The following is a 19,695-nucleotide window of genomic DNA, read 5'->3' as shown; positions in this document are numbered from 1 at the left end:
GGATGTTAGCTTCTGGAAGCATTTTATGATTTTTGAAAAGCATTAAGAGAAATGGTATAGTCATTAAAACCGAACAGGACTTCAGATTCAGTAACAGTCAAAACGTTTTGTCAGAACACGTAAGTTTCCCATGTAGCCCGTGTCAGCAGTTTTTTTAAAAGCTACTGCATTCTGAGGTGCAACAGGGAAGCATTCTGCAGTTTAAAGAATTGCATCCAGGAGCAAATTGCGTAAACCCTATGTGCTCTAAATCCAATCCAATCAGTGGTGAGATTCAGCCGGTTCTCTCCGGATCAGGCGAACCGGTAGCGGTGACTGCGGGAAGCTCTGCCCACCCGCCCGGATGTAATGCGAGCCTACTGTGCATGCGCAGGACATGTGCATGCGCAGATGAGGTGCGTGCGAGCGCGTGCTCACATTTGCAAACTGGTAGGGAGGATAAGTGAATCCCACCGCTGAATCCAATCCAAAGCCTATTAAACAGGCTTTTAATACATAGATCAGTGTTTCTCAACCTTAATAGCTTTAAAATGTGTGTATTTCAGATCCCAGAATTCTGAGAGTTGAAGTCCACACGTTTTAAAGTTGCCTGGGTTGAGAAACATGGACGTGGATAGATCAAGGATTTTTTTTGAAAATGGCAGCAAATATATTTATTCCACTTTCTAATTTATTTATTTTAATTTATTAAATTTCTACACCGCCCATCTCACCTGTGACTCTGTACCTCATTACAGATCTATAGCAGAAAGGATAATTAAGTAGATCCCCCCCACACACAAAAAAATAAATCTTAAAATTCTGAAAGATGCTAATTTTCACAATAAGGAAGACAAGAAATAGCTACAGAGGATTAAAAACTATCCATGTATAATAGAACATTAATAAGGGAATAATAATAAGTTAATATCTTGCATTAATTTCATGTGCTTACAAATTCCTTTTAGTGTTACCAGTTTCCATGTACCTTTTCCATTTTTCTTCAATTTATTTAAATAACCCTGCCTTTTCCTGCCTTGGACCTTCTAGCAATGAAAAGTCCAAGTCTGGGGATGATGGGAACTGGTGTCTAGCATAGCCAGTGAGTACTCCATTGAAAATACAGACTTAACTTCTATGAAGGCTTATTAGTGCATATTGGTCATTTCTCTACCTATTTAATAAGAATGTATGAAGAATTGTTCACATATGTATCATTCTCAGATTTTCTTTTATCATCAATATAAAGTTAGACTCAGACTTCAATCATATCCTAGAATAGAACCATTGAGGTTAATGGAAGTAAAACAAATGAAGTTTATAAAAGGGTTCACTTAAACTACAGCTTATAACTGCTACTTGTTAACTCATTCATCAAGTGGTTTCAGTAAGGAAGAATATTTTCCAGTATGATCTCAGAAACCCAATGTACTTGCTTAGAACTTCCTTTGATTTATTGCTCTTCTTTTGAAGAGCTCAATGAACTTTCCAACTGGTTTTTGAGCATTTATTCTGGACAGTTTACAGGCTCATCTACAAAACTTCTGTGGTCACCCCAAATAAAAGACGTACTTCCAATAACGTTCCACGGGTACAAAAAAAAAATCTATCAAAATACAGCACTAACTATAGATGCAGTGCCAGGAAGACCTTAAATAGGAGTGGTATGTATGAGGTCCTGAAGAAGCAGAGAAGAGTTCACATGAGAGTAGACTGCAAGAAAATATAAATGGAAATAAAGAGCAGATGTGGTAAGAAGCAAAAGACAGTGGCAGGAAGGCAAGATCTAAGCAGGGGAAACCCAATATGTAAGAAACACAAAGTAAAAGTAGAAACACTAACAGAAGACAGTATAATGCATCACACACACCCTGCCCTCTTATCACTTACTGGTAGCAGCTGGTCTATGCAAACACCCGCCTTCTTGTTACACACTGCTCAGCAGTGGGGAACAGTCCGCACCTGCTATCCAGGCTAGTGCGGTACACTATGATGCATACACCATTCTGGATCAGGAGGGTGATAATTCTGGCAAAACGATCTGAGAAAATCATGCCGATCTGAAGTAATACGTAGATCACAGCAAACCTTGGTGTACATTTGGTAGTCTACGCCACACATAGCTGCATCAAAAGCTTCCTTTAAATTAAATTCCATCCATCATTGTGTAAAGGCTACTGGAAAGTTTGGCTATGCAACTTTCAATCAATTTAGTGGTGCTTCTGCAGAACTTTCACTATGGATTGTACCCAGTGGCCTTAATTATTAATGAAAATCTTGGCAGGGACTGCCAGTTTAATGTTGGTTTTGTCTAATAGGGCCACAATACACACAACGCACGCTCAGAAACGGGAGGAAAAGATCCAACAAATTAGCAATAAGAATGAAAAATCAGCACATGACTTAAATCTGAGCTACTGCGAATGAAAATTGGAATTTGGAGAGCTTTATAGACAATTCAGTATTGAGGAATAAACAAATAAGTTTAGTGAAATTTAAATCCTTTCTGTTGACACACTATAAAGCTCTGGGGATTATATCAACTTCCTGCCTTGATTCCCTCTTTGCTAATAGTAGTAATAGGAGTCAGGTTAATTTGCATATCACAAAAATGCTGGGATTTTACCATTTTTGCAAGGGTTTGAATATTCATGGCATTTTAATAAATGAAGCAATGTATTTTATTTTTGTTCTCGGGAACAAGAGATTATCTTTATTGCTAATTGGAGATTTAGCACTAAAGTTGCTTGAAATATGATTGTACAAATTTTCTTTTAATAAATAAGATTGTATGGATTATTTTTTAAAAAAATCTCTCATATAAAAGGGGAAGTTTGCCACTAATTTTTTAACCCAATCTCCTGCTTTTCATCTTGATGACATGTGACATTAAAGTTGTGGCACAGAACTGACCCCTCCTTCAAACTTCTTCACATAGTCTGAAAACTGTAAAAGAAGTGATCCTTAAAGCAGAATTTCACCAGCTCACAAAATCAATAATCGAGCCTATGACCCATAATGCAAGAAAGCGCATTTTTACCTATTTGGAAAAAAAATTCACATTTATTTACTGTCAAACAGGTGTTAAACTTTACATTGGATATTAGTGATGGGCTCATTATTAACAGGTTTACACAAAGGGATTTGGGGGAAAAGAGCGAAAAAAGAAAAACCTGAAACAATGTACATTTAATTAGCTCTTTTATCATAAAATAAATTAATTACTAAATATAGGCAGAAGGAATATGGAAGAGTAATATTTATGTTTTCTCTTAGCTTAAAAGGGGCAGGCACCTTCCATTCACTAGTCCACCTTCCCTCCTCCTTCTCCAAAGAAAAGAACAAAAGGGAACTGAATCTATAGCTAGTGGGTGATTGTTCTTTTTTTTAACCAAATTTGTGCAAGGCCTGGCATAAATTGGCATCTAAGAGAATTCTTCCCATAAAATATGTTCTTTTGGCAATATCAAGTTTAAGCCATAAGAATAGTCATGTCAAAGCAGAACACTGTTTACAGTGAAAAAGAAGTAGAAAATGGGTAGAGTTTGCAGTTTAAACATATTACGGTACTATGGAACCAAGTGTAAGAAGAAACAGCTTGTAGCATATGTGCAACCAAGAGCGTTTCACAATATTTTCTTCAAATCCTTTAAAATTATTTTAATGACAATTATATTTCTGTTTGGACACAAAGGTATTTATTTATTTTACCCTAGCAATAGAACAAAATATAATTTCTTTAGCCATTTTTTTTTCATGAGAACATTGTACAGTTGAAGAAATATATGAAATAAGGCCTGTGGCTTGATTGCTAGTGGTTAGACATGTTTTCAACCCTTGCCTTAGTGGGAAAGATTTGCCATGAACAGCATACTGGTGCAGAATCTCTCTCCTGCTTTTGCAAGTCTAGTCAGGAATAGTAAGGTACAATAAATTTGTCCCACAGGATTTTAGTGCCTACCTCTTGTATATAATACAATGCAGGCATACAAAAATGATGCAGCCATATTTACAAATTTAGTTCCCAAACTGCTGCTGTAAAATGGCTGGAACACTTTGCATGTATGTATGTGTGTGTGTTTATTTCACAATCTTTTTTATTTTATTTTAAATGTCAGCAGCAAGATATCTTAAAATACCTTGATGGTATCTCTCTTTTTTTCTCTCTCTCTCTCTTTGTAACAAATAATTCTTTTAGTATACTCTGTGTATATACAAAGCTTTTTTTTTTTATATAAAAATTCACAGAACTGAAAGGTCCAGTCAACTCCTTTACATGGGAGAAACCACAGGGACAAGAGAATAGTCACTTCAAGCAGATATGAGGGGGTCTGCATGGAGCCAATTAAGTCTGTCTGTTTAATACTTGCACGTGGCCTTCAGGATTCCTTTGCTACGCTATTAAAGGCTTGTCACGAGCTGCATTTGTCCTTCCCTAACGTCCCCTTCTGGAATACATCCTTCCTTGTTAATGGGAATGATATAGCCATCACTGTTGCCTCTGCTGATTTGATAGTACATCTGAAGCGGATGGCCAGCTCCAAGGTTTGGCATACTTTTGTAGTAAATGTCCTCGTTTTCGCTTCTCCGGGAAGGAGAGAGATCTTCCTCCATATCAGGACTGCTCTCAAGGTACGGAGAGTCTCTGAGGTTGGGCATACTTGTGTAAAGAGAGTCTCTGTTGGGCGATTGGAGGTGGTCTTCCACTTCAGCTGTCAACTGTGACACGTAACTATCGGTTCCTTCCATCTTCACTTTCTTCTGTGGTTGGTACAGAAGAGAGTGAGTCCGTTGAGGAATCAATGGGGCCTCAAGTTCCTTTTGGTGCAGCTCCAGGCCCGTGTTATCACTGTGCATTAAAGACGAAGCATCAGCAACAATGGCGTCGTCTTCACTACTGCTCCCACCGATCACAGCTTTGATTGGTAACGTACGCTCCAGGTTATGGTTCTTGTGGCTGCCCCGCAGGTTGTTGTGCACCAATTCTGAAATGATCATTTTTTCAAATGCGGCATCATTCAGGCTTAGTCCACAGTCTACAACTTGCACACTGTCATTATAGTCTCCATTGCGCAAAGAGTAGCTGTTGTTGAAATTACCATTTAGCGGTAGAGTATCCATGGCACTTGTATCCCTGGCATTGTTCAGTGAATGTCCTGCAACAGAGAAGGGACATCCATGGGTTACTGCTTACCCTGGAGCTAAAATTCTTATTCTAAGAAAGTCTTTAATGTCGTTCAGGACAAAGTTGTACTTGGAAGTAAGACTTGGGGCATGACTCCCACGGGTAAAAGAGCTACACACCATATAGAAGACAAAGAGAACTTTACAAGGTAATATTGTTTTTCCTCGGAGCTTCAATTATATTTTCAATCAGAAATTTTAAAACAAACGTTAAAGGTTCTAATGTACCAATTTAGGATTCAGTTCCACAATTCTTCCTGCAAGGAAGAGGAAAGTGACTCCATGTCCTTGCATATGAATGCGAAGCAATTCATTCGTAAACATTTAGCGCATAAGTACAACGGAAAAAATAAAATCAACAGAAATTGTCCTAAACAACACTAAAGTAAAAATAAATAAATAAATAAATAAATAAATAAATAAATGGGAGGGAGGGAGGGAGGGAGGGAGGGAGGGAAGGAAGGAAGGAGAATCAGGTCACATACAAAACAGAAGGTATATGCATAACAGTAAATTCACATATTTAGCAAGCAGCTACTTTAATATAACATTTCTAACATTTCCTTGTGTCTGTGTGTTTCTTTAGCTGAAGATGGAACAAACAAAAGAATGACCAAAAAAATGGACAAATACAGAGACTCCATGTTAAGCACAGACAGCCATCTCTCACACTGAAAGGGACTGAGGCCCACAAGCACCATCCAACACAGGAAAGACAGCAGGTGGAATGACTCACTTTGGACAACTCACATCATGTCTGTCTGCTCAGGCTATCTGGCCTAAGAGTAGCTGATATATAAAAGAAAGTAAAATGATTTATTGTAACAAGATGAAGAATTACTGAGCGTCTCAGCAACTTAGTCAGAGCAAGGGTTCAGCAAATTAGATTACTTGCAATAACAGCTTTTTCCCACTTTAATGTGCTTTTTTTTTTTTTTTTTTGGGAGGGGAAAGGGTTGCATTTCATATTCTCTCTGCCAGGAACAGCCCCAGGCTTCAGAATGTCAAATTTTACCTGCAGCCCTGCAGTTTGCATCAGTCACAGTGACAGAACCGTATGAACCAGTGTAAGTCTATTCAGAATTAAGCCCACAGACACCATGGGCATATGGAAATCAAAAGCAGAAATGTTAGGGATTTCTCTAAGCATGGGTCACAAAAAATTAACCAAAAAAGAAATATTAGCTGTGGAATGGGAGATTATCAGTCAGAACCGATAACTTTCAACTGCTGAAGAAATGGAGAAATTGGATACATCTGCTGGAAAGATGACACAAAGTTTAGGAAGAGAGACAGAGGGGGAAAAAAAGAGAGATATAGGAATTTTATGGTGAAATGTTCTTTTACTGAGGTAAATAAATAAATTCATTTTTCTAGAGACAGAAAGACATATAAACTAAGACATCACAATGGTTCCCAAACAAAGGAGATAAAAGAAAGTTCTTAAAGGAAACTGAATGGCATGGATCATGGAAAGTTAGATGATTTGTTAGTGAGCTGTTGGAAGAATTGCTTTTATTGTTCTAGACCAGTGTCTGGAACTCTTAAGGAAGAATGAAGTACTGTTGTCTGAATGAAACTGACCACTGTGAAGCTGCTGCATTATATGCAAGGCTTGGAGTAGTTACAGAGAAATAAAAAGGCTGTGTGTGCATCTAAAAATGTTTCCAGGTTTATTTTTAGCCAGTACTTAAAGCTGCAGCTTAACCGAAGAAAATTCAAAGTTGCTTCTATAACAGATAGAAACACTGGATTGATGCCTCAGAGATTTTTCTTTCCCTTTGGTTATGGAATACTAATTGAGGAATAAAAAGCTGCAGCTAATCTTACATTGCATTGTTTTTGCCATTCATGTGTGCTGAATTAGTATAAAAGGTTACAAGTCTTTGAAAAGCTGAAGGCTTTGATTAAACAAGTTTGGTAGGTGGGATAATTTAATATATGATGAATTTTGGATCTTTTCTTCCTCTTTATCCATATGGAACATATGGCATTCATAAGAGAGAACCAATACATGGGCCACATGCCGATATTAATTTCCTCTATAAAGGCATTCTCTCTCTCTCTCTTAATAATCTAATTCTTTATACTCTATTAAATAAATATTGAAGCATATTTAATAATCCTTAAAGAATTTTCTGTGATATACTGCAGAGTTAAGCACACTCCAATGCACTTAAGCCAGTTTTAGAGAGGCAACTTTAGATGCCCATGATTCAGGTAATTCACTTGAAGTCTTTCCTAGCCTGTAGCAAGATTACTGTGGGAATGTAAAAATATTAGGTCAATTATTAAGCATTTTGCTCAACAGTGCTCTGGTTTTAAGCAGCAAATTATTTCAGCATTGGATATCATCAGTTACCAATAGGGCTTGCTACAGACCTAGTGACTTTTTTGGGTTCTTCCAAAAAGCAGTACCCATGTACTGATGAGTGTGGAAATAATTAATTTGGAAATTGTGAACCACTTGCCCGCTGAGTCTACTTCATGACCGCTAGTTATGTTTTAATTGTGCCCATTAAAAATCATGCTGAAAAAATTTACATTTGATAGGCAAAGTTAAGTTTTACTCCCATACTTGTCTCTCTGTAGGTTGCTAGAGGAGAGCATAAGGAAAGTAAGAAAACACGAGAATGAACACAGAAACTGCAGTTCACTTTAAAAATAAGGAAAATTGACATAACAGGTTTATACAGGTTTAGTTTTTTTAAAAAAAAACATGTTATAAAATGTTTAAGACAGGATTTCAATTTACATTAAAAACTACTTATGAAACTAATAATTAATAAAGGTGCATTATTTTATTTTTAAACAACTCATTACTTTTTTTAAAAAAACTATTGGCTGGTACAGTATAACAAAGGTATAGTTAAGGCTAACACTCTGGAATCCTGATACCTCTGGCTTTTATAGTGAATTAATATCCCTACAACTGAATGATAGATCAGAGCAATGTCAAGTTAGGTGACATATGCTCAGAGGACAGAAGATACACCCTGTCCCAAACATCTGAGATTAGATCCAGCAATCAGGCTGTATATTCCTCCCAATTCTGCTTTTCTAAGACTAGCCACCATCTGATGACTTTCTTAAGGAAACAAAGCAAAACACAACACAGCAAATCAAAGTGCTCCTATAAAGCTGCACTATACTATAGTTGGCCTCTAAATGTGACTCCGGATGCAGTTTTCCACAGCATGATAGTGCACGTGTCAGGATGCCTTTGTGTGAGTTTAATGGTCTAATCAACTCCATAAGCAGATGTTCTCAGCAAGCTTTTGATTCAATTTATATTTCATAGATGTGATACCTCTAAGTGATATATATCTTGAAGATGGGCTCTCGGAGCATGGGGTGTCAGTCCTGCAATAGTATATTAAGATTTATGCCACCTGTGTTAAAAACATGGAGGATTATTGGCAAATACTATTATGGCAAAGGATTAACACTATAATATAGTGCAGTTTTACAAGCCTGGCATTATCAGTAGCATTGGAAGGAGAATAATTCTAAAGGAAACTGTAGCTCCAACTATGTTAAAAGAAAAGGCTTGGAGCAAAGCATACTTTTTTTTAAAAAATGCAAAATCAACATATCCCAAACTGTGGGCACACCTGGTGAGTTAAACACAGGAGCTGAAGGGGCATTACATACAACGGTTTCAGCGAGCAATGTGTTATAAGGATTGTTAGTGCCGTGCGGTCGAAGAAGAGGGTTTGTTAGTAGGTAATTGCCAGTCACTCCTAAAGCAAAAGAAACAGAAAGAGAGACATCAGCTCTTTCATTTCAGGCTGACAGTTCCAATAATGTGTATTTTTTTTTTTAAATTTCATTACAAGTCATGTATATTCCGTCAAATTTAATTCAGCTTAACATTTCTGACTGTATTTGAACTATTAATTTGAAGGGAGAGAATGAAAATATAGTTAGGTTTCGTTAATTCACAGGTGCTGGCCAAATCCCCAAAGTAAACACCTGCTGAGAAATGACATTTGCTAATTTATACAAAATTGCTGTTAACACTCCAATAGCAATTAAATACAGAGACCAATGTTCTATTTCAAGAAGTTACAACTTCATGCCTGTAACTTTAACCGTGGATAGGCACCAGACTAGATACATTAAAATTTTGTTAATTGAGAGCAATAGGCAATTCTCCCCTAGCAACAGCCGAGGTTTATCACTAGCATAGTTTAAAATGAAGTTAAGGTAAGCAACGGCAAGCTGCAAGACGCCAATTCCATTCTATGCAAGGAACACATGCCGAAGGAGAGGTCGAAGGTAAATCATTCATATATTTTTACATGTCAAATGGGCTTCATGCTGCACTATTGGTGAGGATTTGTAAAGTTAATTATCTTTGAAGTTATCTCTACTCTCTCGGTAAAAAGAATCTTAAATCTACACAATGAAAGCTCATACAAAAGCTCTTTCTGCAATTTCAGTCCTAATGCATCAACACTTTTCAATAAGCTTCTAATGAAGCAGCCACACACATAGCATTACTTGGTAAGAACTCAGCATGTGAAACATCACACTGGTTTGGGGTCTGTTACATTAATATTGTTGTCAGAACAGATACAAAGACTCCGCCGCTTTGTGGACATGCAAATAAAATTAGACTGAAGGCGCCTTTCGACTGAGCAGTCTGAAAGTATATAGGGGAAGCCTCGCATTGTATGACAGGATGAGTCACAGAGAAGCCCAAAAATGCATATACAAAATTTAAATTGATTAGGTTCTCATTGTGGCAATAGCAGAAGATATTACATTTTAAATATTAATGCTCTTATCACTACTAAAAATATTATTACTCTAGGTAGCAAAAATCCTGGAGTTTTGGGAATTGCTGTACTGTCATTTTACGTTAATCTTATTTGCAATTTGATTTAATTTATTTGATTTTTCCCCCACTCCACTGTTTGAGGCTTATTCTAAATATTAGCAAAGGCAATCCAAATCCTTTTGTCACTATACTACATATCATAAAATTGCTATTATAATAACTATGCAGTAGGGTTCCAGTTGAATTACATAATTGGCTATAATTCTTTGCTACCAGCTTAGACATATTGTTTCCAGTATACTCACCAGATACAGTTGAACATTAATACCTTAATTCTAAGTATGACTCTTTTTTCATTGTAAAATAAGAATCTGGCCCTTATTCTTCTTAATGTTATGGGATCTATTTCATTGGGATGTTCTCAGAGAATGCAGACTTCAGATTTGCATTATCTCTGAAACTGTGCCCAACCAATCAGGTAGCATCAGAGGTGCAAAAACAATTGAAGCCAAATTACTATTGAACTTGCATACTAAGCATAGCTTGTTTTAATCATGGTTAGATGAATAAATCTGAATTGCATCAAACCATGGTTTATGAGTGAAGTGGTTGTGTTAGTGTAACAAAATCATAAGTTGTGGGTAAATCACGACTTTGAGTTGCAGATTAGTACATCTAATTAGGGTTTTTTTTCCTTTTATAGAAAAGAAGCGTTACAGGTAGTCCTCAACTTAGAGTAAGTTTAACAGTTGTTCAAACTAATAATGGACTTGCCAAAAGCTATTATATATATAAAGTCTATGGTTCTGCTTAATGACCAGCACAATTGCTTAATGACTGCTTCAAAAATGGAAAATGAATAAATAAATGAAAAGGGTAAAATTGGATCCAGTCCATGGTAACCTGCTTAACAACCTCAGTGGCTTATGACTGTAATTCCAGGTTCAATTGGTCATAAATTGAGGACTACCTGTAATACATTCAATTGACAATAAATCATTTTACTTTACAAAGTTTCTTTCCAGGGAGAAAGATCAATCTGATAAGAATCCATGACTCCCTCACATTCTCCTATTATACAGCTTGTCTTTTAATATAGAACAGGGGTATCAAACTCGTGGCCTATGGGCTGGATGCATCATGCACTGGCCACACCCATGCCCGGTTTAGTGAAGGGGGGGAAAGTCATGATACATCACGTGATGATGTGAGTTTGACACCCCTGATATGGAATACTTTTCTGTTTCCAGTTCTTGATTTTTCTCCCCCCTTCCACTTCTAGTTCACCTTTGTGGCAAGGAAGGGAAGCCAACAAATAATGTATAGCCTAAACTGAAAATAACATATCCTTTGCAGAGAATGGAAGGGAGCCTTAAACAATGATTGGGTTGAGATCAGAGAAAAAAAATATTGCAGTGTCTTTATTCTGCCAAAAAACAGTGGTTATTTCCTGAAATTTATACATGTTGAGTTGCTTGGTATTACAGCTATGCATAAAGGATCAGTTCATCACTGGAACATTTCACTTTCCCTAAAATGTTCAATTTGGCTCATTTGGGGGCTGGATCACATCCAGAACTCCATTAACTACTTCCTGTTCTGGAAGATACGCTTGCAGAAATATATAAACCACTTTTAGAATGCTCAGATTGACCAGTTCTGGGGGGTGGGGGTGAGGAAACAGAACGTTGCAAAGAAAGATCACTCCCATTTTGCACGTAATTGCTTGGCACCACATTACAATTAGACAAGAAAAACACAGAGCATTGGTTTTGGTGAAGGGAGACTCATGTTTCCTACCAAGGATAATATAGACATTACAGCAAGGGCAAACAATGATGCATGAAGCTGCAAGGAACAAGAAATCCCTTGTAGGATATACCAGTACCTCACACAAATTTGAACCCACGAGTTAGGTTTTTAACTGTATACAATATTGATGAACATTGAATAGCTTATTAAACCTGATTGTATTTTGTATATTATTCTAGAAAAATTCAGAAATGGCTTTATTATCTTTTCTTTTACATACGCTCTCATACGGTACGCTCTCATAGAGAGGGTCTCCTCCGGGTGCCGTCAGCCAAGCAGTGTCGACTGGCGGCCCCCAGGGGGAGGGCCTTCTCTGTGGGGGCACCCACTATCTGGAACGAGCTCCCCCCGGAGATACGGAGGATCCCGGATCTGCGCACCTTCCGCCGTGCTCTTAAGACCCTCTTATTCCAGCAAGCCGGCCTGGCCTAATTTTTCTCCCCTTTTTAAAATTTTAAATTGAAATTTTAATTGGTTTTAAATTTATTGGGATTTTAATTGTCGTGGGCCAATATTATTTAATTTGGTTTTAAATTGTTTTAACTTTTGTATTTCTGTATTTTATCTAGTGCCTGTTCACCGCTCTGAGTCCTTCGGGAGTAGGGCGGTATACAAATTTAATAAAACTAAACTAAACTAAACTACATATAGTAGATATAATAGCATGTACAAACAATGTTCACTGCAATGATCATATGTTTGTGTTTTGCAGCTACAATAATTAACATGGACATCTAGAGTTAAGGCACAATGGTGTCAAAATGATGACACATTGCATCATGACTTTTTGATGTGCAATTATTTAATGATATCACAATGCCATTTGCTTTATGTTATGACACACACATCCTCATTTCCTTCTCTTTCTCTCTCAAGAGGACACTTGTGCTTCTTAATCACTTCACCAAGGAATAGGTATCTAAAAATATTTGGTTTGTGTAAACAAATCTGTCTCAAGACAATGAGGAAACATTTGCAAGTATGGGGAATGTTGTTATGGAAACCAATTCTTGCTGAATCAAAGTATGAAAATGATCCTCTTTCACACAAGAATTCTCTTTTGGGATGAAAGAATCTACAAGCAAATGGCAACTTTTTAAACCAATCTAGCTTGTGATTTTTTGGGGACTAGATACCTAGCTTGAAATAGTCATGCTATTTGCCTGATGACGTGATTAAGAAGCACAAGGGCTGTGGTGCAGTGGTCTGAATGCAGTATTGCAGGCTAATTCTGCTGACTGCCAACTGCCAGCAGTTTGGCAATTCAATTCTTACCAAAGAATTTTCAAAGTTGATTCAGCTTTTCATCCTTTTGAGGTCGGTAAAACGAGGGGCCAGATTGTTGGGGGCAATATGCTGACTCTGTAATCCACTTAGAGATGGCTGCAAAGCACCGTGAAGCGTTATGTAAGTCTAAGTGCTATTGTTATTTACTATGCAATGTTCCTGTAATGCTGACCACAATCATGCATTTATTTTGTAAAACTGAAGTGCATAATAATTATCACCCAATCGTTGTCATGGCAGAATTAGACCTAGGCACTGAAAGTGATCCAGTGCTTTTCTGAATGTTCAATTGACAAGAAGGCACCTCTTATCATCTCACTGGATTTGGAAGAAGTGATCTTGCCAATTTTGAATGAGTATTTTAAAGCTTTAAATTTACAGCAAAACATTGTGCTTGAATAAAGTCCCATTGTGGCTATTTCCAGATGGGGATTTAGTATTGTTTAATACTGTATGCCTACGTGAACAGGATTGAAAATATATAAATATTAAATCTGAATTAAAGTCATAAAGGGTTAACCCAATATCTAAAAAGCAAGCTAGGGTTTTCCCTCCTTCCCTGGGACTGTCATGTGGCAGAGAAATGCTCCACATTCTAAACATGATCAGAAGTATCTTGGAAGGAAAATGAATTTTCAAATGAAAATGAATTTTTATAGCAAGCTGATGCTAATTTGATTTTACAGGCAAACTGTGTATGGTAATCTAATGCATTTAAAATTTTTACTGTGCTGGTAGTTCTGTTTCAGTTTTAGGATATATAGGTTAGCAAAGTTTTAAAATTATATTCTTGCTTTTAAGTTAAATTATTGATGAGACTTATTTAAATATGCTTTCCATGAATGCGAATGTCAACTTTCATCCTAAGTAAGGAGATGAAGGAACTGAGTTTTAAATGTATTCAAGACAAATAGTCTGAGTTACAGTTTTTTTAAAAAAAGTCTTTCACATATGTGTCTGTTTTCACTCAAATGCTGAGATCTTTGGCTATAGTAACTTCCCAGAGTACATCTGTTTATTTGGCTTAATTACTGCAATCTAATACGTTGACATTTTTATTTAAGAAATACCATTAATTAAAAAAAGTAGAGTGAAATCTATCAAATAACTGACCTTGATTAAGGGTTGAAGTGCTATTGATATCACCTGAGATAAAGGAAGATTCAGATTGCTTTCTCACAGTATCATTCCACATTCTTCTTATTCGGCTCTGTTAAATGTAAAGAAAATCAGGTGGAACTGTCACATCTCAAAGACTACTACTGCTACTTTATTACTAGTCCCCAATCATCTCATGTAATCTCTTATGTAAGCTCTTTTCTTGAACACAATAGTATTCGCTTCCAAGTCAATGTGTTTCAGACTATGCTGTTAATTTTCTTTTGCGTGGTAAGTGTTATGCATATTATTAAAATCAGGCTACTGAAAAAGAGAGAGAAGTTATACTGGATATGTTGTTATGTTCTTGGCTTCAAATTCGCTCTGGAAGTTTTGGTGCCTTTTAGGCACTGTTGAGCTTGTGGCATTTTATTTTCTCTCCAGATTGACCAAGTGATGCTAAGGGAAGTATTAACAAAGTTGTGGTTCAGTCAAATTCCATTAATCACCTCAAAGGGTTGCTGTTGTGGGAAGGATAGAAGAAGGGAGTATTAGGTATGTTTGCCGCCTTAAGTATGAAAATAATAAAGGCGGAATAAAAAAAGTAAAAAAAATTGAGGCCTGTTTATGTAATTTACATGTTTTATTAAAGGTTTTCTAATCCATGTCATGATTACTTCCCAATACCGTGTTTCCCTGAAAATAGGACCCTGATTTATATTTTTTTGAACCCTGAAATAAGCGCTTGGCTTATTGCCATGTGCTCAAAAGCCCGATTGGGCTTATTATCAGGGGATGTCTTATTTTGGGGGAAACAGGGTACTTCCAGAGCAGCTGAGCTCTAGTATGAAGGAAAGTTAAGGAGTTAACTGTTTGTGAAGCTTCAGTTGTGTTTTATATGAGGAAGTTATAATTCATAACTACTTTTAGAAGAAAAAGAGATTGGATATAGAAACACACACCCATGCACAGACATAGACATATACGGACAGAGAAATTAAATGCAGTGGCCTAGTCCCATTCTCAGTTCTTTTCATTTGCATGTAACATCATAAAAATCTGGGGAAAAACATAATGTAATATAAACATGAGGGTCTTAGCCATAGAAATAATTTTGTTTAAATAGAAATGTATCACTAGTTATACCTTTCCTTTTGGGTCATTGGGTTCTATTTCAATACAACAACCACAGATTTTTTTTTTTTTAAAGAAACCAGTGGATAAAAAGGTCCTGGAAAAATTGACTTTATACTTATGCAAAAGGTTGTCTACCATTTTGCTTATGCATTAAATCCACAAACACACTCCAAACACCTTCTTCAAACATAATCAGAAGTCAAACCCCACAAATACATGACAAACATTACTTCAAACAGTGAGGTCTTGTTTGCAATTGGCAACTGCATATATTCAAAAGTGCAGGTAATAACCAATATGCAGTAGTTCATGCAAGTGATTTTCCTGGACGTTTTGCTAACAATACTTTTATTTTGCATACAAAAATGTTTTTGAAATAGGTATCTAAAAATCCATCAGGAAATATTTTTGAAACTTTTCTTTACAAGGAGTATACTTTAGTTTCGTATCTGATTTGCCTTCTGACCTTTATAAAACTTTTATTTTATAAAGTTGCATTCAGTCATTTTCTAAAGAAAGAATGGTTATTTAAGTATGCCTGGATGGACCTATTCCTATTAATCACTAAAGAATTTAAAACTACCTCCACAAATTCCAAACTTTCAGAAATTTTTGAATTGATATACATTGTGTATGTTTGTGTATGTGCGTGAATGTATCAAAAAACTGTCAACAGGGATGTTATAATGAGAATACAATTAGTGCATCTAAACAGAACATATCTCAATGGGCTGTTTGATAACCAAGATTAATTAAAAGATGCTGTCATTAGAAGTACCATCAAAATGTTTGTTACCTGAGTGCCAGAAGAATAGCGGGCACTTGTTCGTGTTGTTGATGCTTTTACTGAACTGTGTGGACTCTCTGTGGGCAACCCACCACAGCAATATGAATGTCTGAAGCACTTGCCATACTCTTTGCGTACCTATATGTGAATAACAATGATTGTAATCAGACACATTTATGTTTTCCTTTTTGAAAGGTATTTCTATATAATAAAATGAAGCATATAACTGTTTTAGACATTCAATTAAACAAACATGAACACTGTACTTAAATTATTTTGTAATATTTACGATATTCGGGGAACTGGTTCAGTACATTCCAAATTATATTCCCAAGCACTGATTATAGGGGGGAAATAGTGACCTCTTCTTAGCTGTAAGTATTATTTAGGAGCCAGAATATAACGTGGCATCTCTCACTCCATAAATTTTTCTTAGGAAAACTAGTGGGCTACCTGCAAATGGCTGAATTTTCTAGAGTTTTCCAGAAAGTTCTGTCCCTAGAGTGGTAAATTCTGTAGATTTTAAATAGAAGATAGATAGATAGATAGATAGATAGATAGATAGATAGATAGATAGATAGATAGTCCTCATTTACTTATTTCAACAGGGATGGGCAACTCTTGGTATAATTGATGCGATTGTAAACTGAAAAATCATGTGATTGTGCCAACTGACATCACCACAGATTGTTAAATGTGACCACAACTTGTAACTTCCTACCGGCTTCCCCATTGACTTTCCTTGTTGGAAGCTGTCTGTGAAGGTCTCAAATGGTGATCACATGCAACTATAGAAAATGTGAACCAGTTACCTCGCATCCAATCATAATCACATATTGTGGCGGATACTTCGATGGCAGCAATTTCACATCTCATCATAAACCTTATTTTTCAGTGCTATCATAGCTTCAAATAGTCACTGAATGAGTGATTGGTAATTGTGGACTACCTGTACATTATTCCATTGGTAGGTAATTTGGCTACAAACGTATCAACTAAATATTTTCTGCTAATACACTGATGATCATTCCACTTATTTTAAGCGCAGAGATTGTGACAGGATATTGAAGATTCAAGACAGAATTGAATATCTTCAAATAGCACCTGTTCTCTGAATGTAGTCTAGTTTAAGTCATTAATCAATGTTTCAAGATATTCAACATGGTTTTTCCTTTTGCATTACACTGCATGACAAAGGCAGATATCTCTATGAACATGCTCAAATATTGAGATCATCCAGAGAAAAGGATGATCTCTCTGTTACAGCATCTGTATAATTTTGGCTATAAATCAAGAAATGGTTCTTATGGCTGCATAAGATTTTGGGAAATCCCAAACAACAGAGGCCCCTCTACTTATAGCATATACCTTGTTAGCAATGGAAAAGGTATTTAATTTAAAGAATTGGTTTGCTTTTTCAGCTATTCCTTGTTGTAACCTGCATCAAATTTAATTATGCTTTACTGCTGCTGTTTTGGTAGGCATTCAGTTGATCTTTTTATGGTTTTAGATTACTATTTTATTTTCAGATGTCGTTGGTTTTGGCTACACTTTTTCATATTTCATAGAAAGACAACTAATATGTAAAATAGTTAAATATAAACATTATAAGATTATATAATCTTATAATATACTGTGTTTCCCCAAAAATAAGACCCTGTCTTATATTTTTTTGAACCCTGAAATAAGCACTTGGCCTTATTGCCATGTGCTCAACAGTCCGATTGGGCTTATTATCAGCGAATGTCTTATTTTGGGGGAAACAGGGTATATATATATAGCTTTTCACACAGACACAGCCAAATAACACTAAACTAAATTTGTGTTGAATATGCGTGAACATATCACAACACAGAAGGTAATGAGCCTAATGTAGGCCACTACTGATTTCAAGGGATGATATATGTGGCTGAGCTCACTGGAATTTCATGTAGCAAATATAAACACATCTTGAAGTTCAAAGTAGTTAGTTGTTCATAAAAACAACTCAAATAAAACTAAAGCCCTATACTGATAAATAACACAAATATTTCATGGACATGCATAACTATCAATTAAAAGATGCTAACAGCTATAGAATTCTATCCAACAGATCCTCTCATTGTCTCCTAAATAGCACTCTCTGAGGCTGATTTTGCCTAATTGTCTATACTGCTGCAAATGTATATTTTCTGTTGGACTGCACATTCCACTGCCATCATTTCTAAATTACAGCTTGCTGCAAACCGAGGTAACAGAACTATCATCTTGTCAGGATTGGAAACATAATCGTTTTCACTTTCCCAATTTTATTTCTCTGCTCAATTTAGTGACCACTAGCAATAACCAAATAAAAAGACTGCATTAGCAACATATAGAAAAAATGAAACAATATCCAGTAGCAGAGAGTGAAGCTTTTAAACTTCAAATGACAATCTGAATGACATTGGAAGCATGAATAATCTTGATTTACTTTACCTACATTTTCTACACTTGAATGGCATTTTGTTATGACTTGGTTGTGCTGGCTTTGCTTACTATAAAAATAAGATACTGCATGTTTCAAAATATTAACACTATAAATATAGCATGCCTTTGTATTTATGATTTTGAAAACAAAAAATCCTAATATGCTATTTGAAAAAGTGTTCAGTATTGTCCTTTTACATTTTTTTTAAAAAAGGTAATATTTAATTTTAGCAAATTTATCCTTATAGATGATATTAGCCTGTTTCAGGAAAAAGCAGTGTAGAAATACGTATAAAAGTTGCAGCAAAGTTAGATGTCACTAAAATTATAAACAAATTATGAAATGCTTATTTCATTTTAAATGCAAAAGATTACTTCTCTCTCATTCTTTACATAAGTAGCATACATATGTGATGTATCACAAATAACTAACTCAGTTATGTCTTTTTAATCTAAAGATTTTAAAGTAATACAATACTTTTGAATCAAGAATCTCCAAATATAATCCCAATGTGATTAAAATTTTACTTATGGGTTATTCATTTTTTCTTGCATTATTATATTTCAAGATTTCTAAATTTAATCTTTTCTCATTTAATTTTTGAAACAACTAATTTTTATTGCTGATATAAAAATGCCTTTTTTCTTAGAATGGAAACTATTATTAAGTGCCCAGGTTACTTTGATAAAGGAAATAATATATTCAATTTATTGGAAATTAAAGTCTATGCTAGAACCAGCAATTGTGATTTTTTATATATAATTATATTCAACAATATTTTCTATCAGAGCATTATAAAAGAGACATTCTGCTTATACAGTACATGGAAGAAGCAACAGCAGGACCATACCAGTTCCCTTAAATAGCTTGCTAGTAGTCAACTTTTGATGAAAACATCTTATACATAGAGATCTAATGAATAACTTCTAGACTAATATATTATTCTACTGTAATCCCCCCCCCCCCCGGTTTCTCATTTAGAGTTTTGCATGTGGCTCCTGGTTCCAACAAAATAAAAGAAATAAACTATATGCTAAATATGTAATGCTCATTAGAAATGTGCACGTTGTGTCAAAAATGTATACATGCAATCTTTGTGAGAAAAAAAATACTTAAATTCAATTTTTGCACAGATTTTTTTTAAACATTCAGTAAGTGGAGATGGAGAAAACCAAT

General features: G+C 35.6%; 1 protein-coding gene across 20 annotated transcripts in view; it reads right to left on the bottom strand.

Annotated features, from left to right (window-relative positions):
- Window positions 1–3,022: 3,022 nt before the first annotated feature.
- The window catches only part of ADGRL2 (adhesion G protein-coupled receptor L2), a 216,463-nt gene continuing 199,790 nt past the window's right edge, over window positions 3,023–19,695 (bottom strand). For 7 of the 20 annotated variants that reach the window (XM_087889865.1, XM_060689997.2, XM_034437069.3 and 4 more), the window contains 4 exons: window positions 16,080–16,208; window positions 14,162–14,258; window positions 8,778–8,906; window positions 3,023–5,135 (listed from right to left, as the gene is read on the bottom strand). In XM_087889865.1, the coding sequence (XP_087745991.1) occupies window positions 4,381–5,135; window positions 8,778–8,906; window positions 14,162–14,258; window positions 16,080–16,208 (1,110 nt within the window). In that variant the 3' untranslated portion in view covers window positions 3,023–4,380. The other 13 variants (XM_087889869.1, XM_060690000.2, XM_034437074.3 and 10 more) reach the window with 5 other exon arrangements.

The sequence above is a fragment of the Pantherophis guttatus genome, chromosome 3, assembly GCF_059756535.1.
Source record: "Pantherophis guttatus breed Tessera chromosome 3, ASM5975653v1, whole genome shotgun sequence".
NCBI classification, from domain to species: domain Eukaryota; kingdom Metazoa; phylum Chordata; class Lepidosauria; order Squamata; family Colubridae; genus Pantherophis; species Pantherophis guttatus.
The sequence above is the reverse complement of the archived record's forward strand: the minus strand, read 5'-3'. Positions and strand labels throughout refer to the sequence as shown.